General features: G+C 43.3%; 1 protein-coding gene across 12 annotated transcripts in view; it reads left to right on the top strand.

Annotated features, from left to right (window-relative positions):
• Positions 1-23,067, top strand: part of CUX1 (cut like homeobox 1) — a 267,949-nt gene that overhangs the window by 209,190 nt on the left and 35,692 nt on the right. For 6 of the 12 annotated variants that reach the window (XM_038165927.2, XM_038165924.2, XM_072026160.1 and 3 more), the window contains 3 exons: positions 13,893-14,195; positions 15,671-15,733; positions 18,629-18,817. The exons of 1 other annotated variant lie outside the window; for it this stretch is intronic. In XM_038165927.2, the coding sequence (XP_038021855.1) occupies positions 13,893-14,195; positions 15,671-15,733; positions 18,629-18,817 (555 nt within the window). The remainder of the gene's footprint in view (positions 1-13,892; positions 14,196-15,670; positions 15,734-18,628; positions 18,818-23,067) is intronic. 5 more of the 12 variants (XM_038165921.2, XM_072026163.1, XM_038165928.2 and 2 more) reach the window with 1 other exon arrangement.

Below are 23,067 nucleotides of genomic sequence, written 5' to 3'. Positions count from 1 at the left end.
AGAGCTGGGTTGGGCTTGGAAAGTAGCCATGTGTCAGGAGAAGCTTTATGTGCTTGGATATTTTTCTAAATACTTGTACTGTATATAGCTCTTATTAGTTTGTTTTATTTTGGGGTCTTATATCTTTAGTGAGCATCTATATGACATTAAGACCAAGTTTCTTTTTCGGTGCTGCTGATTTCATAACTACTCCCAGGAAAGCTGAATTTTTATTCACTTTAGTATTTATCCTCTGTGAAGGACATATACTCTCTATATACTACATTAAAGACTTGCAAATACTCAGTGGGAGAAAGACGTGCCTTTTTGGTGTGTGTTTCTGTAAGGGTCGTCTTATGACCTAATGTGGAAATCTTCATTTGCCGATACAGCTGCGGGTGATCTCAGGGGATTTTGAATTTCCCTTTTGTTTGTCTTCCTTTCTGGGTATCATCCATCATTCCTAACCTCATGCTGCTTAGCAATAGTAACGCTCATGGGAGTTGAAGAAAGGATTATAGCAGCATAAAATGGGGAGCGAATTAGAGCTTGTTTCAAAATCAGAATCTAGCTTGAGATAATTGCATATTATCTGGTGATTTAAAAACCCAAGATCTACTGTATTTAGATCAACTAAAATATGCATAAAAGCCTTATTTTCAAAATAAAACATTTGTAACAACAGGGAGATTACTTCTTATCATCTCTTGGGAAAGAAATCTGAAAAAAATCAGAATGCAATCTATGCTGACTGTAGTTAGGATATTAGCAGACATACTGTGGAATGGTGACAGACCCAGGTATCCCTTATATTTTTATTTATATAATGCTCATTCCTGTAATAGCTTTCAGTCCAGGAGCTGGCAAGTATGCAGGTAGTTGATGTTGTACGGGGTAGATGTCCCTGTTTATCTGATAACAGAAGGGTGCTGTCACATCTTACTACTCCGTGAGAAGTAATGGGGGGAGAGCGTGCCTTTCGGGCTTGCTATTCCTGTTCAGGATTACCACCCTGACATGCTTACGGAGAGCTCGCTGGCCACAGGGTGGCAATGGAGAAGCTCTAACCTCCCCTCCCCATGGTCCATGATGATTTCTTTCATTGTTCTGTTTTGTGTTGGGTGAGCAGAGCTGTGGGATGGTGCTCCAGGTGTGCCTGGGACCAGCACACAGAGAACTGAATCCTTGGTACCTGGTGGGCACAGGAGGGCTCGGTCCAGTGATGCTGAAGGATCTCCCCAGATTTTAGTCGTTTTTTTTCCTGGTGAATCAAAAAGAAGAGGGAGATTGTTTTGCAGTCCTTTGCTGGCATTCTGAGTTAACAAAACTGTGCCTGGCATGGAATGGTTCTGGTTAATGTGGTCTGTAGCAGGGAAGAGAAGGGAGAGCACAGGGCTTTGTCGTGGCTCAGAACTCCTTGTATGCACAGGTTATGTTCAAAGACCAGTTTGTGAGTCTGCGTGTGGTTGAGAACGTCGTCTCCTTTTGTGCTAGGTACAAATGCATTTGTAAAGTTCAGAGCTGAACAACAAAGTCAGCCGAGCAGTTATCTCCGTAAAACCCTAAGCCCCACTGGTGCATACTGGGGAGGTTTCCACATTCTTCCTGTGTGGCTGGAGGTTGCGGCGCTGCAGCAGTTGGCCCTGGCTGTCTTGATTTCAAACCATAGGATATCAGTTGGCTTCTCGTAAGGGCAGCTGTTGTAGTCTGTCTGTAACGTGTGTGATCATATTCTGTGCCATTTCCCTGACATTTGGACCATGAAAACCTTCCTGGCAGCCTTTATGGTATCAATAAAGCTGGGAGAATCGCTGTCAAGGCACCTTACTGGGACCTGGGAATGCAGCGTGAAGTCAGTGCTTCAACTTCCTTCTTAATATAACATTGGATATCATTGCCAGGCATCATCTGGTCATTTCTGCCTGCTGCCTCGGCCTGGCCTCCACAGGCTGTGCCGCAGGGCCGCAGTCCTTTGTCCATCAGCAACGCTTTGTAAGGAGTCGGTGTTTGTAGAGAAATTCCTGTCCTAGTTACATTCTTTTCCTTCCATTGAACCACCCAGTGATTAAACTTGCAGAAGATGACTCCGTCCTCATTGTGGTCATAGCTTTACTATTATAAAAGTGCTAAAATAAAATACATAATCACAGAGTGAACACTATTTTCTAGGCAGATATTCCTTGCGGCTGAATTATAATGACAAAGCACCAACACACTTTTCATATTAATATGGCAAGAGGAGACTCACGCTGTATTCTGAAGACAAATTTAATTCACTCTGAAGCGTGGCTGTGAGTTCATAGCGTTCGTTTCGGAGAAGTTCCCCGGTCAGGTGGCAGCACTGCTTTATTTCTGTGGTTAATTCGGGAGTGGGGGTCCTTCACCTTCACCTGCCCTTGGTGTGCGTGGCCGGGTCTCCAAGCAAGGAGCTCGTGTGCCGGGCACACTGCTGCCGCTGTCATCATTTTAAAAAGCAGAGCTCATTAATGAACGTTTGTTTTAAGCTCTATGGAAAAAGAAACTCCCCTGGCCATTGTTGCTGCTATGCTTCTCCGGTAATTTGGAAGAGTATCAGTCTGCACAATAGTTGCTAAAAAGTGGATGTAGGTCGTGAACACATCCACCATAACGGTGGTGTCAATCTGAGCACGAGCCTCCTGTGCACTCTTCAGGCATTTTTTAAAAGAAATCATGGTCATTGAATATGAGAGCTGTGTAAGTTCCACTTTTCATCATCTCCTTGCTTATTACTTCATTTCATTAATTACCAGCGTTCGCTGTCCCTCCATTGCTCGTTTGGAGAGGAGCAGCCCCTTTGGGGAGCGGGCCCACGTTGCCTCCTCTGCCTCTTCCCGGGCACGGGGGGATTCTCCTGCCAGCTGCCAACCGCAGCGGAGCTGCCTCAAAACGATGAGCCGATACGTTCGAAAGCCAAATACAAAAATAACTGGAGCAGCACTGAAACGTGAGCGAGGCCGTCGCAGCCGTGCTGTGGCTTCGGGGAGGGTCAGGAGCTGGGGCGATGGCTGTGCCCTGTCCCCTGTGGGCTGGCAGCTGCAGAAGGGGTCAGGAGGGCTCTTCTCCAAAGGGCTCGAGCAGTTTTCTGTCGGAAATGGGAGGCTCCGGCAGCTGGCAGGAGCTCACGGTGGTGGCTTAGGGGGAAGAGGAGGCACAGGGCCGAGGAGGTGGCTGCGGGGTCCAGCCCCTGTGGCTGCCACCGGCGGGATGGAGGTGGCCATCGTGCTGGGTGCCAGCCCCACCGCTGCTCAACGAATTATAAAATGCTCCTCCAGTGGATGAAAATTACCTTGCTTTCAATTCAAAGAACACATAATGGGCTATTTTCCTCCCAAAATACTGAAAAGAAGGTGTGCTAGCACCGAATGTGCAGGTTGTTATTTCTTTTTTATAATGGGGATGGAGCTACAAGGCAGCCGCCTTCTGCTCAAAGTAGCTTTGACGCAGGGAAATAAACAGCCTGCTAGACTCTGAATCCTCGTCTGATTATAAAGAGTTATGTATTACTTGAGAGCAAATCATCCCCAAGGAAAAAAAAAAACAGAAAATTACCAGAAAATTAATATCTTCTAAGGTACCTCCTAGCCTGTCCTTTGCATTAGAGTGCAGCAGAAAAGAGGAAAAAATTATGAGTTTGTCTCCCCTAATTTGATAGGTATTGGAGGTTTTTAAATTTGCCAACAGCCATTCAGAGAAACAGCAAATGAAAGAATCCAGTGATTATTTGAAATCTGTTAAGAACCGCAACTTGCACTGAAAACAAAGCAGGTTTCAAATCAAATTTAAATACAAGTGAAAATGGGAAAATGTCCAATTCATTAGCCTCATGAAAGGAAAAAGTCTAGGGACAATCAGAAACAAAAGGTAGGCCTGACCTGTAAGTGCCCCACTTTTTGTACTTCTCAAAGATTCTGCCAGAAACACCTTACAGATGCTTGTTCCTGGGCTCTCCGTATTATGCCCCACAGCGTGCTTGAAAAGAATGATTGTTCCCCAGAAGAATCTTTTTGATACTACCCATTGGCACAGCCTGAGCTTCCCAAAATGTCCCCATTTTGATGTCAGTGCTCCAGATACCTCCGGTGAGCCTGGCCAAGGACAGTGAGGTGCTTTGGAGGAGTCCTTTTGTCCTTGTGAGTTACTCTCAGTTGTCCGGCCTCACTGCAGAGCTGATTTTTGGGGTGCTCCCCGTTGGGTTCTCCCCTCCTCAGCCTTCTCCTGAGGTTCCCAGCCCCACATTTCTGCCTGCCAAAGGGAGCCTGGGTGCAGGTGGGAGCTGACCCTGGGTGCTCCCCGGGGAGGCGAGGTGTTAGGTGAGCTGCCCGGTGCCCGCCCTGGTGGCTCGCATTTGTTTCTCTCTTTTACCCCTCTGGAACTTGGCTCCTAAAAATAGTGCAAGTTTGAACTGGCAGATGTTTCATTTGTCCTTTACGAGAGGACCAAAATTAGCCTCTCATTTGGCACCTAAATAAAGCAACTTTAACTGCCTTTATACGAACTTTGCAATTACTGTCTATTGAAGTTGCAACATTTTGTGGGGTTTGGTGGGGAAGAGTATTATGTAAGCAATGCCCGTACCTAAAAAGCCACCAGACCCTGAAAGAGAGGACGAAGAGGAGCAAGCCTAACTGTTGTTTAGGGGTGTTTTTTTTTTTATTTGTTCGTTTTTTCTTTTTTTTTTTTAAAAAAAAAAAGTGTTTTCTGATCTGTGGCAGATTTTTTTTTTTCTAATTAAGGTTTCATTTAAAAAAAAAAAGGCAAAAGTAACTTGGAAATGCTCAGAGAGCTGCCTGTTGTAAAGGTAAAAAAAAAAAAAAAATCTAATAAAAGGACAGCAATGGTTTCTGTAATTTTCAGAGAAAAATCTGCACAGAATGCCTGAAGCTGGGTTAGCAGTGGGACTCCCCAGGGGCAACAGAAAGATGTTATAATCAATTACCACATCATAACACTGATGTATGATAATTACTGAGTGTTCCTCCTGAGATAGTGCAGCATTTGGCTGGGATGCGGCTCTTTCATGGTCCACTGCCTGATTAATATGCAAATAATAGGCTGATTGCATGATGAATGCAGAAAATGAGTTCGCTGATAACGTGAGCACCGAAGCGGGAAGATGATAAATTACTTTTACTGACTGTCCTACATTAAGTACCCTTTCTCAACAATTTTATCACAAATTAAGTAAAGCAGTATGGAGAGATTATGAGGACGTGTAAAATAATGTACCTTAATAGCTTTTATAATATTGTTGCATACAATGAAAATGTCATTTTGTTTCAGTACTTTTGCCAGCACTCCTCCCGAAGAGGAGAGCATTAGGTGTAGCAGTGTTCAGGGTCACTCTCCTTCAGCTGCTTGCTCTTAAGACGAAGAACAAGCCCCTGCCGTGGCTGTTAGATGGGACTTTTCTAGCAGGGAAGGAATCCAGTCGTTAGCCTCGGATCCATCCCGTAAGCATCTCGCCCATAGCAAATGAATGTGCACATTGCTTAGAGGGGGAAATACATCTAAATGCAAAATGGGACGCAGTGCACATACACATCCTGCTTCCTACTCTTGTAGACAGATGAAAATCTTGAAGGGCGATGTAGATACACCTTCATGTTCAGCCTTACAACAGAGAAGGACAACAGATAGTCAAAAATACTGTAAGGCTTCAAAGTTAGTGTCTAATCACAAGGTCATCGAGTCAACAACAACACAATAAATTGCCACAGAGCCTCTCTAAAACCTCTAAGTCTGTTTTCCAAAAGGTATTGTGCACGGGTTTGTTTTGATTATACTAAAAATGTAACTGTGTGGGGTTGTGGCATCTTGATTGATTGCTTTCGTGATATATTTGTTTTAATATTCAGAAAAATCCTTAATAAAGCTTGTGCACACGAGCTGTTTTAATAATAAGGTTATTGAAAATATTTTCCAACACTTATTTCTAAATATTGACTTCTGACTAAGTTACGGAAACCCAGAAAAATCTGAATATTAAATAAAGATTAACAAAGAAGAGCAATGTCTTTTAAAGCAGCCATGGTTTTCCCATTAATCATCTAAATTAAAATCTGATTTCATCTTATAAATGTTTTTTAAATTGTTTAAGGGTGATACTGGGAAAAAATAAAAATTAAAAAAAAAGAAAAATCAGCACTTTTCAATGCAAATATCCTTAAGAACCTATGTACAAGCCAGCAGGTATTTGAGGAAATTCTCCCTATGTGCTTGTTGTATTGTTTACCTCTTCCATAGGCATCTGATTTTGGCTAGGGACACTTGGAAAGGATTTGGGGCTGCTGGTCTGACCCGGATGGTGTTCTGATGTTTCTGATTCTGTCTCTTCATCCAACTAAAAAGAATTCTAAAGTTCTTTCTATTTTCCTTCATTTGATGTAAAACAGTACATAAAATCATGGCTAGCTGGAGATCTGTTTCCCTATGGGCCATTGCAAGTGTCCCTTGATGGTGCGTATTTGAAAGCTCTCTGTGGAGGTGCACTTGAGCCAGGGGTTGGTGTGTCCAGCCCAGCACCAGGTAGATCTCAGTGGGGTTTTTCTCTTTAATTAACTCCATATCATCCTTCTGCACATCTGCATGTCCAAACTGCCCTTTGTGGTGATCTGTAGCTCCTACTCAAGCCCATCCACGCCCCAGCGGACAAATCCCAGAGCCCTCCTAATCTGATGGAAGTTGGATGGGTTGAGTTGGTGCCACCCTATGGTCATTGAGCTCTCTGAGACGTGGCTTGGCCATTCCTCCTGTGCATGTAGCTGAACTTGCCTCCCCACATCCAGCCCTACCACAGTGCTTATGTTGTACAGACCAGAACATTTGGGCTTATGAGGCATTTTGCATCAGCAGGGCACAAAGCACCTCTCTATTAATAGAGTTTAGGTGCTTGCTGGTGCGGGGTGCATTGAAAGGGTTGCCAGCACTCACCAGCCAGGGCAGAGTGCTCAGCAGCGAAGGACAAAAAAAGAGGAGCGAGCCCCACAAAAGAAGCTGCACTGTTAGCATAGTTTTGGGCACAGCAGTGTGATTTCCAAGAGTCTGTGAGGCATTTGTGAGTGTGCATTCATTGCAAGGAGAATTGGTCACCTAACTTACCTGAGAACTTGTAAATGTTCAGCTGTAGTTTTTTTTTCATGAGTCTAATGCCGGTTCTTTTCTGAACTTCATCTTATTTCTCTAGCTCCTTCTGCTTTCTAGAATGGCTAAAAACATATATTTTTTAGTATAAGCACAGAGCTAACCATGTAATTATTGAAAATGCAACATAAAGTTGCAGCTACACCCTGTAATTCTCCAACAATACTCAGAAGCAGATATTTTCAGGTACTTTTAACATTTACTCTGATCCTTCAGCTGGTTATGTGTACTTCTATCTTTGACGTATGTTATTCCTGTGCAGAATGGGGACTTTTATTGTTAGTGTTCCCCTAGTAATCTCTGAGTTAGCCAGAGCTGGTTTCCTCCCCTTTCAGTGCAGACACGCATACATCTGCATGCTTTCCTGAAGGCCTTTTCTTTTGATCCCTTCCCCCCCTTCACATAAAATTTCCCTGAGCCGAGACCCAAAATAACGTTTTCCCCAAAGTTAAAACATTTGTAAAACAAACAAACAAAATCCCCCGGGGTCATGGTGGAAATCTATAACCGTAACTATAGCAAGCGCTTGCAATCATGAACGCACGGACCTACCTACTTCATGTCATTATGTGTGCACACTGGAGGGAGGTTTTTATACTCCCTACAAATAACTGGGGGAGTTTATAACTATAGGGAGGATCATATTTTCCTAAGCCACATTAATTTGCACATTGTAAATAGGCAAGATTCATACACTTAAAGTAAATCCGCCAAAAATGCTACCTGCGAGAAAGAGTTCAGCTTTCGCGGGTGTTTTCGTTTAATTAGTCAGAAGAGGGATGCATTGCGGTGTTGTTCCACAAATGCTTACCTGATTTATTACAGAGATCAAACTTGCACGCTACGGCTGCTAATGTGGAGAGCTGTTGGGGTGTTTTAGGAGATCCCGCAAAGGCAGCGCTCCTGGAGATAAAATGAGGCAGAAGGTTGGGAACGAGAAATCTGCCTGGAAATGTCAGACCCTGAAAAACAGTAACTTGTCCTGAGTACTGGGTGAGGAGGGCCTGGCTCTCAGGACAACACACCCTGGGTTTTGGTCTACAGACTGGACAGAGTGGGCAGCCCAGTGACCAGGGGAACACAGAAACCCATCCAGTCCCGGTGCGCGACACGTGGGTCTCAGGCAGCCTGCCAGGTCTGCTGTTGTCCATTAACTCATCTGTATGAGGAGGTAAAAGCAAGCCCTGAAGTACCAAATGCTCTTTGAAGAGGTTGACAAGCAAGCTCCTGTCCGCATTTGTCTGCTTTCATCTTCCGTACTAATTTGCCGTAAAGGAAACGAGCGGAGCAGGGGATGCTTGGCTGCCTCCCGCACTGCCGTGCGCGGAGCATCCCCTTCTTGCTGTCCCGTGGTAAGGAGCTGGGGGTTCCACTGCTCTGGCGTGGACCTGAAGCCCGGGCTTGGGACATCACGAGAAGTGGTGCATCAACCCAACCGCCAGATAAATCATGTTTGGGTTCCTGTCGGAATGTCACGGAGCACCCTGTCATTTTGTTTTAGCAACTTGTCCTTCCAAATGCGCAGTTCGCCTTATGGCATGCCAGCAGTAAAAATGTCACTTACAATAATTACTTTTTGGTGAAAATGCTTGCTGACTTCCTACCTTCAAGCTGTTTTTTACACAGTGGGGAGATAATAAGAAATGACTTTATCCTGACTGCTCAAATGAACACTAAATGGAATTTAGGTTATTATTACTGCAGATAGAGGACTCTGTATTGAAATTTAAATAGTGGATCAGATAAACTACAGAGATTTGTCTCTGAAAATTATAGTGGATCTGCTTTTTCAATCCACTTCTCTCTGAAACTTAAGGCAGCTGTTGTCTGCCTGCTGTCTTTAGAATATAATATTTTTCATAATCCGTTTAGAGGCCCCTGAATACCTTCTGTGTTTTGCGTGGTCTTCCCCCAACTTCTCCATGTACCTTGTTTCCCCCGAGTCTTTTTGCAGCTTACTGGCTCGTGCTAGCACCCACAGTCGGGCAGTTTATTCCTCCTGCAGCTCCTGGGCTGCCGAAATGCAGGGTGCTCCTTGGGGAAGCGGAGGGTGCTGGCAGCAGGAGCTCAGCGCGCTGAGCTTGTGTTGGACACTTGTGAGTTTGGGTGCTCTCATTGCACACCGTTTAATTCCCAAGAGGACATAAAAGGAGCTAAGGCAGGATCTGAGCACAAGTGGCAAACCTGCAGCTCTCCAAACACGTGCAAGAAGTACCTGGGGAACCTGCCCGTGCTGGCAGGCAGCAGCGTGATGCTTCTGGGACTGGGGAAACCGTACCCAGGGCTCTGCAGCACGCTGTTATCTGGAAACTGCTGTTGGTAGAGGCTGGTGTCAAGTCACGTAGATGTCTGTGATTTTTAGGGGAGGGTAGCAAGTGTGAGCTGGAAGTTTTTGCGTCTGAGGTGAGCTTCAGTAGGAGGCTCCAGCTGCAGTGTGCTATGGGTCTGAGCTGTACCGCTCCTTTTTTACATAGGGATGTGGTGAAGTTGCTTCCTGCAGGTGGAAGAGTTCCTCTACATCATCAAACAGTCCTTCGTGCAGTGTCCTGCAGTTTTGCAGGCTGTAATGAACTGTCTCATGCTCCTCAGGAGCGCAGTGTTGAGCTGGAGGGGAGCCCAGTGCAGCCGGTGGTTGGTTACACCCCACGGGGACTTCGTCACATCATGATGGGAGAACATGATGAGACCTTGTAGAGGATTGTGTTGGGCAGATGCTGTGCTGGGGGAGGTCTTTTCAGGTAATTCGTGGGGCAAAGGAGGGATAACGGTAGTCCAAAACCTTCTGCAACCAGTGTTCAACGAGTTACACACCCAGGATCCAGTGCTGGGGGCCTGACCTTAGCACGGGGACAGGATATCTTGCAGTTGGAGAAGAACAAGAGAATTTAATATTAAGTTTAGGAAAACTGCCGTACCCAATGAACCGAGGCCAGAACTCTGTTTCAGACTGTCTCACATTTTCTAAAACACGATCATGATAGAAACTGAGGAAGGTGTAGAGAAGATGGATGGAACCAAAGCATGATTTGGCTTCATCCGTTGCAACAAGGAATGCAAGGCCACAAAGGAATTTCTGCATCCATATAATTAAGGCAAGGTCAGTTTGTTACAGTTCTCTGCCAGTTTCATGATATGCTCAGCCAAACCCTGGTCATACATACCAAACGGCCTGCAAAGTTTGTTGACTTTCTTAACTGTCAGGTACTAAAAAGATGGGGGGAATGGGCAACCTGTAAGGATCGTGTTGGGTTGTGCTGTAGTAGATGGTCATTCAAGCAGCAATTTTATATAGGAAAAATAGTATTTAAAAAGAAAACAAAATGAGAAGGTATTTGTATAGTGTTGAGTTTGTTTCCATTCATTGATGTATCTTTATTTTAGATGATATGTCCCTCTCTAGGGACGATGACACTTGTCAGTGTCAACCAGTAGTTATTCAAATGTTACCCCAATTTCTTTTTGATTATCGAAAGTCATCATGTTGACCCATATCTTCATCACATACTTGGGACCTGGCAGACACCATTTTCCCACCAAGTTAGTTTGGAGGGGTTTTGCTGCAGGTTTTTCTCCCAGCCTCTACAAAGTGCAGGGCAGGGCTCACTTCTCTGACTACCTGAGGCTTCAGAAAATGAATAAAAAACAAGAAATTCCCAGGTGCTGCAGAGTGTGACACCAGTGATACTCTTGATCTCTCTAGCTCTTTACTTCTGTCACCTTATTTTTGAAGCTTTTGGGTTTTTTCTTCAGGTGTTTAACTGCATACAGGCTGCTGGGATGCAAAATGCAAAGCGCCCTTGGTATTGCAAAGTTTATCTGGAATTTATTAAAGTCAATAGTGTGGGATTTGCCAGTTGTGCCTGATGGGATACCCAGAGCCTCATGTAACGCAGTTTTACACCCATCTGGACAAAATGACCTCCTCTTCTCTAAATACATGTGTAAACGTTCAGCGAGCATTGCTTACATGCTCACAAGAAATTAGATTGCTCTTAAATTGGCACTATTTTTCATGTAAGTCTGGGGTTAGGAAAACAGAACATGTTTAAAAAAAAAATAATGCTTTCACTATTAGTTTCATTGGAAATGTTCAATTGCTACTTCTGAAATCTTAATATCTGTTTTTCAGATGTCCTGAATTTGTTTCTTTGTCCTGTGAGGAACTTGAGAGAAATGAATGCAGACAAATTATTTCATAAAACATATGAAATGACTGTAGATTGACAGTTTAATTTGTAATAGTGAATACATTCAATTTTCCCCTTTGTTCTGTCAGCAATCACTTGTACTCTAAATGTCTATTTAATTTTTTAAGTAGATTAACGGGAAATGTTTGCGTTATTTGATTATTGAATTGACTTTTCCTAATAATGGATCTTTTCCTCCAATATTTATATCATCTCAGAAATGTTTTTCCATAAGGGAAAAGTGCTAAAAATGAGCGGGGAGCATATTTGGAGTTATTTGTAGTTGATGCGCATAATGCCTCGTCTGAAATCGTTGTTCTCTTGCCTTTCGTTGGGAGAAAAAAAAGCAGTTTGTCATCTGTACTGCCTTCCAAAATTAGATTCAGATAATCCTACCTTTTTTTTTTTTGAGTCAATAAGCAGCAGATTGGTCTTAAAAACAAAATTCAAGTAAGCTCTCGGTGTGTGATATAAAAAATAAATAAGCTAATATGTGAGCACCGTGGAGCATTTCGGTGATAGATTATAATATAGATTACCTCCGTTGTTTACATAATCAGGCTGGGCAGGGAAGGGAGAGGGAGGAGAAAGCATCAGTAAAGGCTTTTGTTGAGTCCTGCAAGGGGAGGGGGGGAGGTTGTTTTGGTTTGGTTTGGGATTTTTTGTGCTCTCTGTGCGTGCATGTGGTTTACGGGGCTCGGCTGAGGAATTGTATAGGAAATTTGCAGCTGCTCTAGTTACTCGGTAAGATTTGTATAAGCTGGCACAAGGGACAAAATTAGAGGGAACTTGAACGAGTGCCGTGCAGTTTATTAGCCAGGCAGCCATAATTTTGACCTTGCTGTGGGTTAAAGGACACAGACCTGAGAAGAAATCTGTTTATCATGTAGGGAATTCATGCCATCCCTGACAGTGTACAGTGAACAAGATGGATGATCTGCCAAATTGGTCCCTCGCATGGGTGAATCAGGGCAAATTTACAGTACAATTCCTCCGCTGCTCCTGATACAAAAATAACATTTGCTGGGTTTTATATTCAGTTGTATGGTGACCTGGGGTGAGCAGAGAAAAGAAATAGGATTTATAGAATCCTTCTCGCCTTAAAGATTTATATGCACCTTGCTTTCCTTCTATGTCTGCCTATTTTGCATCTTTCATAAAGCGCTAAGAAATAAGTCCAACTGCTTGCTTTGAGAGCAGCTCAGTGTCAGGGAACCTCTCTTAAACTGCAGGATCGTGAGAGCTTCTGTTGCCTTGAACACAACGATTACACCATGAGCCCTGCCCCATTTGAACCCTACTTGTAGTTAGGCGGTGTTTTCCTGCAGTGCCAAGGATATGCCATCCGTGCTGCGTGAGCTGCGTGCTCTGTAAGGACTTGCCTGTTCTCTGGATAGGGAAAAAAGGGGGGATTTGGGTTAGCCGTTACCTTTGTAGGGTTGGCTGCAGAGCGAGCTGCTGCCCAGCAGTGTTGTAGATCTCAGGAAAACACAGTTCTGTGCAGAGACTGGGATTTTCATGCAGACTGGCCTCATCCTTGCACGATGGTGAACGTTGTAAGCTTCCTCCAGAGATCTCGAGGTGAATCTGCTGATGTATGAATCTGAGATACCTATAATTAACCGTGGCAGCTAATGAGATGTAAGACAGCAAGGAGAAGGAAGCAGTCCCACAAAAATGGAACTGTACATAGAGAAATTGAATGTACTCTTTGTCTTTTTAAGGGAATTGTTCTAAAGCACATTGTTTACATGTGGGTCCTCTAAAAAAATATTTAGACTGTACCCTTAGATGTCTGGATTTTCTGCATAAGCTCGTTGGTACATTCCATGAGAAATAAATGTGAACTTACGAGGGGAAAACAACATTTTGTACAGAACCTATTGTTGGCAAATTAACAGATTCAGAAAGCTTTCTTTCAAAGTGTCAAAATAACAGATTTTGGTGTCTCCTGATCCACTAGCCACCTTTTTGTTGTATTCTCAGACACATTAATTAATACAACATAATTAGAAACTGTATTTTAATCTTGTTATTTCTGGGCAAAGAGAAGTGCAAAAACATGATGCATGTGATAAACAGTATGAAATCAATAGCAGTCTCTAGATGTAAAGTTGTATCAATTGTAGAAAATCCCTTATTGACAGTACCACATAGTGGCTAAGTGAGCTTCTTATAGGTCATAGAAAGAGGCTTAAACCAGTCTATAATGGTTGATTTAAGAGCATCCTTATAGAAAAATGTTGTGGAAAGCAGAACTGTAAGATTTCCTGACCAAGGAAATTCCTTGCAACCTTACAAGCAGTTGCACTTCATTTATCCCTGATTTTTATTTGTATGTTCTTGTCTTTATATGAAAGAAAAGATTACTCAAGATAAAATTAGAAAATAATTCTGTTTTTAAAAGGAGGCTTTTCAGTAACCAAGTCATAAGAAGTAACGTTTTGCATACTTAGGCATTTCTTTAAGTAGGTAGAATATAAATGAGAGGAAAGTTAAATATCCTGCAATCAAAACATTACAATTATGCTAAAGTGGGGACTTTTTTTCTTTTTTTAATTGCAGAAAGCACTCCAAAGACTTCTGCCAGTTGCAGTCCTGCTCCTGAATCTCCTATGAGTTCCAGTGAATCAGTGAAAAGCCTGACTGAGTTGGTACAGCAGCCCTGTCCCACTATAGAGACCAGTAAGGATGGCAAATCCCAAGAATCTAGTGAGCCGCCTGCTTCTGAATCCCAGTCCACAACACCTCTGCCACTGTCAGGCCACTCGGCACTCAGCATTCAAGAACTGGTTGCTATGTCCCCTGAGCTGGATACGTATGGCATTACAAAAAGGGTCAAAGAAGTGCTAACGGACAACAATCTTGGTAAATCGCTTTTTTCTCATTTCTTGACCGAAATAAAATGAAAGTGCTCATGCTTTTATTTCTAAGCTATATTTCAGTAAATGTTTACAAGAATATTTGGTTTTGACTCTGGCCTTAGCTTTCACCTTTTAAAAAGATGTTTTTAAAGAGAAAAAAAAATGCTTTCATATTGTCATACTCTACTTACCAATATATGATGATACCCTTGCTCTCCTTAAGCTCTGATTCTGGCTCACCAGCCAGATATTGCTCCCACTTCCCTAAATGCAGTCCAGCAGGCTGTCAGGATGACCAAAACCCCAAAGCCAGTAAGGTCTCCACTGGAGAAATGCTGATTTCCCCATGCTTGTAGGTTCAAGGCCTCAGCAGTTCAGGCAGAGGTGAAGTAGAGAAGTGCAGCATGATTGGAAAGGGAGATGCATCACAAGGGAAAATGTAGTGTGCCTGCAGAGCTAGGATGGTAAATTCAGGCTCAGCTGAGGTTTATATGAACCCGTAGGTAGGTGTATGGGGCCATTCAGTTATATTGCTTAGAGACACGCAAAGCAAAGGCTGCTTTTGCCTGCAGATGAGTTTTTAGGTATCAAATTAAGTGTAATGTTGAGATGGCTGACAATATTTGAAATAGTCAAAGGGAATAACCCGATCTGAGTATGTGAAATCCACGCTTAATGCTGCCACTATGCCTCTAAATCACTAGTTCTTATCTGTTTAACACTTGCTTTCCTCACAAGGCATTGGAAAACTTTTAGGAATCCTTTGAAATTCCTAGGTAGAAGGCAGGAAGGTTGCACCAGCGTTACCTGTATGTGCATTTGGTGCTGAGCATGGGATTCATCTCACCTGCATTTAGATGTTCGAAGTAGATGTCTGAGCCGATGGAGACAAATCAGTCTCCAGACAGGCCAGTTTCTCACCATGTGCTAGAGATGGGTCCAAAAAGCTAAGTTTAGGTTTAGACTGCTGATATGTATGTGAGAAGAATTTCATCCGTATCATGTTATGACTGTATAAGTAAAAACTCCTTTATTTCAGTACATCAGGAAGCCCTTTTTTAGCTAGACACAGCATAACAGGTGATACTGTCAGAGATTTTTTTTAAAGGGGGAAGAATACTGGGGTGGGGGAGGTTGCAAGTTCTCATTTAATATGATTTGGGAAAAAAAAAAAAAATGGCCCAGATCCTGGGTGTACCCTGCATGAGAGTGTTCCACTGAACCCAGCAGAATTGCTCGTGCACATTGACATAGGCAAACTGTGGTTGCTAGTTCAGTGGACCTAATGTACAGATAAAGCCACAAGTCACGGGAAGGGTTTACAGGTTCAAGCCCCTAGTTTTGAAGCAAAATACTGTTGAGTGCTGTACCTGCTCTGGTGTTCCAGAGAGGTTTGAAAAAAGTATTTTTGTTTACATTTGCTTTGATGCCATTTTTACTTAGTCTTTTTTATTTCCCATGATTTTTGTTTTCCTACAGTGTGGCTGACAAGCCTAAAAAGCAGCAGAAGAGCCAGGAAATGTGCCCCAAACTCTGCATTAGGTGTGGAACCAGTTTCAATGTCTCCTTTTGCGCCCTCAGTGTGCTAGTGCACCAGGCTGGCTTGGTGCACAGGTTTCTCTGTCTTAGGCCACAGGGCCTTGTGAACCTGTCTTAGGCAACTGCTGGTGGCTCCCTTCAGATACCATCGGCCAGTAAAGACCACGATTGTGTGAAACTATTCCAGATGGCTCGGCAAACCAGGCTTGGGTTTGGCGGGTCTCTCCTCCCGTGCTTTTAAGCGTTCATTCAGCAGTCACCATTTTAGCAAATGATGCTGGCAGCATTAACGCTGAGTTGTTGCTAGTGTTCCTACCCCCAAACGTCATATTAGCAGTGATTCCCTGTTGAGCAACACACAAGCTGGATACAGAGGGAAGCGAATGCAGTGAGCTGTTGAAAGATTGCAGTTTGGGGGGTTTTGCAGGAAGGGCTGGGACTAACCATGAAAGCAGCATAATTTGCAGGAAGTTTCCTCCATGAGCCACTACATCAGTGGGAACAGGTGTGAAGAACATTAGGCAAAAAGACGGGGAGAATTAAGAGGAGTTTTAGGAAGCCTGTGCTTAAAAATATTTAAGTTATTAATAACACTGATGAAGATGGAGTGCTACCCTAGCTACATCTGCTACCCCGAGAATGATTTCTAACACGTTCTCCATTGGCTTGAGAGTCTTTCAGGTATTTTATCCTGCCCTGCTGTATCCTAGGATAAGATAAATGACACAAACATCTTTAGCTTGTTCCTTAATGCCTAAAGAACGTGATGCTATCTCCTTCCTTGGATTTTTAATTCCTGGGCTGTAATTCGAAGGTCATTTCCTTCAGCAGCCTTGCTAGTACCTGCTCCAGGCTGCTTATTTCCGCCCCCTTTGTGCATGAGTGCCAGTATTCCTGTCCGTATGGCTGCACAGTAAGCCAGACCAGCTGCTCTGGGTCAAAGCTGCCCATTTTACTGGTGGTGGGTTGGTTTGACCCAGGTCAGGTCCCCACTCCCATTTACACGGCCGGTTGCAGGGCCTGGCGCTGCGCCGCGGCTGTCAGAGCTCTGCTCACCCCGCTGCAGCCAGGGCACAGCCGGAGGACAAAAAGTGGGGGCAGCACTGAAGGAAAGTTATGTAGTAAGGCAAATTAAAATGCTTTTATAGAAGCAGTCCTAGCTCAAAAGTAGCTGGCCGTTTTAAAGGGAAATGGATAAGGTCTTACCCATCTTTTTAAACATAAGGAGAAATGAGGAGGCAGTAGGTTAACAATACAGAGGCTCTGAAGGTGGCCCTGAATTGCTTCTGACTTCTGATTTTCCTGGTATTGAGAGTAGTTGAAAATCACTTATTACGTAGGAACTTAAGTAAATGCTGATTTTAGGTTTTTGTTCAGTCTGCAAGAACTATTTTCAGGGTTAGTTCCAGTGCTTGTTAGCGGACTCGCTTGCTAACCCCGTCCTTGCTTCCCCCCTCCACCTTTCATAATCTCAACTGCTTCCTCCAAAAGCTTTGCAGAGCCACCTCCCCCTCTCATCTGCATGGGGTGTTCTGCATGGGCGCCTGCTGTTAACTGAGCCCCCCATCCCTCATCTCCCTGTGCAGGCAAAAAAAATCATGAGGCCAGAAGTTTCGTGGGATATTCAAAGAGGAGGAGGAGATTTATGGAGTCAGGCACTTGGGAGGGGGCTACAGAGCCGGTATTTTCCACGTCCTGTTTGTGTCAGGAGCAGATGAGGCTGTGTAGGGAAGAGCTGATGGTGCTTTTACAAGTGCCAGCGTGTCCTGCACTGCTGCAGGAGGACAAGCCCCCAGGCATCTGCACTGACCCCTCAGGATCTGTTTGCTGCCACTGGCTAACACTGCTGGCACTGCCAGGATGTGAAGGAAAAGCTTTCTGCTTTGTGTTGGGGTGAGGGCATTCAGAAGCCGAGGATCAGACACAAGACCCTGAGGCCTAAACATGGTCGGGATGGGAAGATCTTTGGGTTACCTTGAAAATACATGAGAGCTGCACTGCCATCAGAAATCACCAGTGGTGACTCAGATGACTTCAGGCTTTGTCTTGTAACAAAAGCTGTTGCATATCAAGGCAGTTTAGCTTAGGAACAAAAGTGAAGTAAAGGTTTGTAGGAAACCAGCTGTATGGTTGGGTTTGAGCTGCAGAGGCGTTTTCCACAGTCCTCAATAACTGAGATCTTAACCATATAAACCTAGCATTATTAATGCACTTACAAATGCTGTGCATTGAAAAGCATTTTTAGTTTTTACCCTGCCAGACAATAGCATTGTGAAAGAAGTAAAATTAATTATTAACTAGAAGTACTGTAGAGGCTATAAAAACTGGAAAAGCTGTTATATTGTAAAATGTGATTATCTGCACTTGCTAAAACACCGTTAGAACACCACAGATAGTACAGCACAGAAAATATTTACACATGTCTTTGAGGACACTTAAATGACTATTGCTGAATGGGGGTTGCATTGGTTTTGGTTCGTTGATTGCTTGAAATGTTTGGATTGCCCTGCTGGAATGAAGCTGTTGCAGTACCCTCCTGCACAAGAGCTAAGTAGCCTCACTGCTCTCACTAGTTGCCTGCTTAGCTGCAAGTTTGGTTTATTTTTAATCTCATTAATTTTAACTTTATGCACACTGTTTCCACTGTAAGGTCCTGATCCTTAAAGGTGTTGAGCTCCCCTCTTTGCCACAGTCAGATCCTAAGGATTAAACTAAAGCTCAATATTTACACCTTTAGTGGGTGGGGAGAGCTTTTATTCTTCTAAATGTTTCTTTTGGGTTTTCAAGCAATTTTGAAGTAAGAATAATTGATGAATGATCTCGTAGATATGTTCTGTCTTTTTAGTTTGCCTTGTTTCTTAGCTGAATGAATTCATGCCATTTTCAATTTCATATTAGGTCAGCGTTTGTTTGGGGAGACAATCCTAGGGCTAACACAAGGCTCTGTCTCAGACCTTCTGGCTCGCCCAAAGCCCTGGCACAAGCTGAGTTTGAAGGGACGAGAACCCTTTGTCCGCATGCAGCTGTGGCTGAACGATCCCAACAACGTGGAGAAGCTGATGGATATGAAACGAATGGAGAAAAAAGGTAACTTGGAGCTGACTGCTGACTCATGTTTTCCATTATTTCAAAGATGACTGTGTCTTTTATAATTCTCCATAAAGAGTATAGAGGCAGCATTGATCCAGTATTATGAAGGTTATTCAAACAGACTTCATAACAGCTTTTTCTTAGTTTTATTTGATGCTAGCTCAAGCAGATACATCTCAAAAAAAAAAAAAATTACACACAAAAACCCTGAATATTCACCAGCTGTCATGAAATCATTGCTATATTCTCCTGTAGATTAATTACTGAGGCCCTGGTGTATCACTGATAACTTGCCTTACCAAATGAGAAATGTGAGTTTGGGAGCTGGCTTTGGGTTATTAGTTAATGGTGCTGCAGCTGGTCACAGATGTTGGGCTGAAGGAGCTGTGTGTTGATTCCTGAGAGATCTTCTTGCCAGTCCTGCATGGATGGTTACTAAGAGGCAAGAAAAATGCAGCATTTATGAAAGGGTATTTGAGAATAATTCAGTCTATAGCCTTTATAGGGTTGGGGAAGGTGATTTTATTCAGACACACTTGTGTAAAATGGCTGTGCCATGAGCATGCACCTGTGAGAGGTTTACGTTATTTCAGATATCTTGGGAGGGAGCATATCCTGATAATCTTGGCCTATTCTCTATATTTTAAGTTGATTATTAAAAAACAGTGGTTATTCAGAGCCCTGGTTTTAGTGTGTATGTGTGATTTTACGAGAGGCTCATAGACTGCCATTATCAGCAGTTAACTAATTAATGATATATACATCTCTCAAGCTATCCCTTAATGATATTAGTACAGACAGCATTAATCGTGTGCACTGAAAGCACTGCTGTTGACTGATGTCCTGAAAGCATTAACACATTTGATCAAGAACTTTGTGATTATATTAAAAATTACAGCGAGGGAGCTTCTGGGAAAACTGTGGTCTTGCATGCTTTTAAGAATATAATCAAATCCTTGTTATGGTAGCCCATGTAACACCATGCAGTGCAGGATCTTATCTCAGATTGTGTGTGATCTGCCACTGGGAGCACGAGCCACTGGGGTTTCCCACTTACAATTGTAAACCAAGGGGAGCCATGATGGTGTTTGGCTGTATTAGAAATACAGCAGAAATAAAATTGTCAACTAGCGGGATTTTTATAGCCTCAAAGAGAATATCACCCATAATGCAGGAAAATAAAATAAAAATAATTTAAAAGTAGTACTGACAATATCCTTTCAAAACTGTTTTCTAAACTGGATTCTTATCAAATACTGTGCAATACATATGCTGTGTAGATGGCACCTGAATAGAGATAAGGCTATAAATCATTTGAGTCTCTGCACTGAGCGCCTCAACTGTGCAAGAGCTGTCCTCATGGCAGAGCACTCCAAACTGAATTCAGCCCTGTATTTTCAGCAAAATCCTTTCATGCCGGTAAGGATCCTGTGATGTAACCTTTTAAATTGCACTAGAGCCACATAAAGAATTCAACTTTCCCTTAAGCTAATGGCAACTAGAGGACAATGCAGCTGTATCTGCTACCAGTACAGCGTTATTATCAATTATTTCTCTGCCTCTGTTTATTGAGAGAGTAGATTGATAATTATGATGCAGGTGAGCTGCATATATCTTTTTTTTTCCCTTTCTGCCAGTCTGAAGTTTATGGTACAAATGCCCTTTTAAGAGATTCCATGTTCATTAATGAACCTCTTTGGAGGAAGCCAGGGGTTCCCGCTCAGTAGGCTGAGACACTCTGCACCACTTTTTCTGCCGAGGAGGAGTTCATTCCTCTTCCTTATAACCTCCCGGTGTGTGTGCTGCTGGTAACGTCACACTCCTCACTGAACAGTACTGAAGCCTGCTGTCAGGAGAAAATTTAATTCCCTTTATTTCCCCATTATTTCACTTTTTAATAATCTTGTTCAATACTGCATAAGATAAAAACTGCATTAGAAGGGGCTCTGCTTTACCTCAGTGGGCAGCCACTAGTTCTGCAGCGGTGTCTGCATCATCTGTAGCTGAGCCCATGCTGGGGAGGCTTGCCAGAGGGACACAGCGATGCTGGGCTGGCAACAGCAGGGGGAAAAGAAGAGGTAGCAAGGCTTCAAAGAGAGCTGGCCTTGACAAGTTGGTGTCAGACACACATCCAGACGTTTGCCCACATTACATTGGTCGTTTTTTTCTATAGGTCTCCTGAGACGTGGAGACCCATCACACACAAAAATCAAACGTCTCCAAATATCAAGTGTGTTTGCAACTCGGATTCCAGTTTGAGCCTCGCTGTCACTGAAAATGTGCTGAATGATCTCCTTATGTTGTCTACATGCAGCACATATGTTTAAAATAAGAATTAGAAAGGAAAAGCCTTTATAAAGTTTCCAGAGAGAGACATTAAAGCCTGGAGCTTAGGTACTAGTTCAGCACATGGACACATGCCAGGATTGTGCCTTTGGCCCAGCAGAAATTTGTTCTAATAATACATTATCCTCCAGGAAAACAATTGGCCATGACATAACAGCAGGACTTTATTTTTATGTTAAGGAAGTATGTACATTTGTATGGTTTGTTCCATTCACACGAGAGGTCCAAATAAGTCCTTGCACCTTTTGTGAGGTTACAAAAGCAGAGGTAGGCACAGGGCACAAAATTCCTCCCAAGCTATCGCAGCTACATGCTGCCGTTAGGAGTCTAAAGCTGGGAGCTCTGAGCTGCCAGAAATGCCATCCTTTGGAGGGCAGAGAAAGGAGAGATTCAGAGCATCCCGATGCATGGGTGTCTGGTGTTAACTCAGTCGCCTGACCAAATTCCAGAAACTCCTGTTAGAGATAGCCTAAACACGTTTTACATCTTCCACCCAAGGCTCTGTTTAGTTTCAGGGACTCCTTGAAGTTGCTGCACGTTGCTGAAGGGGTAGATGTTGTCTTCCAGCCCTCTTGGTTGTTTTGCCAAAATAGACAAGGGAACCTTGTGTATTGCCAGCTTATCAATGCAAGTTTGAAATAACACCCAAGAGTCTTTGAAATGAAAGGCTTTATATAAATGTGAGCTTATATTACTGGAACAATTAATTCTGTGGTTGAATGTTGTAACAATTCCTTGAATGCTGCAAAAATGAAGCCAATAGGTCACCTTGAAATAATTCGTTTACCTGTAATCACGTCACAGTTCTACATCTGCTTTGAACAGCTTAAATAGGTGATCTGTTAAATGAAGTTTATTTATTTTTTAAATGGAAGCTAAAACTTTGCTTTTTATAGTTATTTCAAACACATGCAGGACTGTATCGTGGCAGAGTGATGGATCACGAGCAACTCGCGCTCTGTTCCATATCAGTGATCTTACACAGTAGGCAATCCACAGGTAATCTGTCATATTCAGGAAAAACAAAATGAGGGCCATGCAGATACCCCCCAAAGGTTACAGAGCATGTTCAAAATTCAGTTCAACAATAGTAAGACACTGCGTAAAAAGGTCCCACTGGACATAACACGACGTAGAGGACAGGATGCTGAAACCCACAGGAGACAGAAGACATGGCCAGACCTGTAGGGAGCTCTGCCAGAAGAAGTTGGCTTGCATGAGCAAGGCTTTCAGTATTGCAGTTTGTTTGATTGCATTGAATTTTTCTTCTTTGTGCACCCGCAGCCTAAAGGCAGAGCTGTGGAGAGAGAGAAATTTATTTTTTTGAAGAATTCAGTTGCTGGCCGGTGTGACCTGCCCCACATTGCTCCCTGGCTCCAATCAGAGCTCCTGGCTGCTGGAGATTTAGTGCCTGCTTGATTGATGTCAGGCTGGTGTAATCTGGAACATAATAGGCAAGGTTATCAAATTGCAGCTCTTGAATACCTAAACTCTTAAAAATCTAGAAGGTATTTAACAGGCTATTAAATATTTTATTGACAAGATTCATCCATATTTGCTGTTTTCAGCCCCCTCATTAGCAATGCTTGTGCGTGATACTGCCAGGTGCAGTAAATCCCACCTCCCTTCGCACAGTGTAAATCAATCACGTCAGTGACAGCGTTTGCTGGGACTCTTTCCTCGCAGAATTTTGCCAGGATAATTCAGTCCCTGCTGGGGAGGAAGGTCAGCGCTGGTATCGCAGGCTGCTGCCGTCAGCCTCCCTGAGCTGCGGTAGTGCAGCGAGAGATGTCCTCAAAGTACAGGCATTTGGGAAAGAGCCTTGGATAGGGAAGGAGGATTTTGTGGGCTGTTTTTTCTTTCATAACCTGTCACCTGAAATAGTGAAGATCTGTAAGAAA

The sequence above is a fragment of the Anas platyrhynchos genome, chromosome 20, assembly GCF_047663525.1.
Source record: "Anas platyrhynchos isolate ZD024472 breed Pekin duck chromosome 20, IASCAAS_PekinDuck_T2T, whole genome shotgun sequence".
Classification (NCBI taxonomy): Eukaryota; Metazoa; Chordata; class Aves; order Anseriformes; family Anatidae; genus Anas; species Anas platyrhynchos.
Note: the sequence above shows the minus strand (reverse complement) of the source record. Positions and strands in the feature narration are given on the sequence as shown.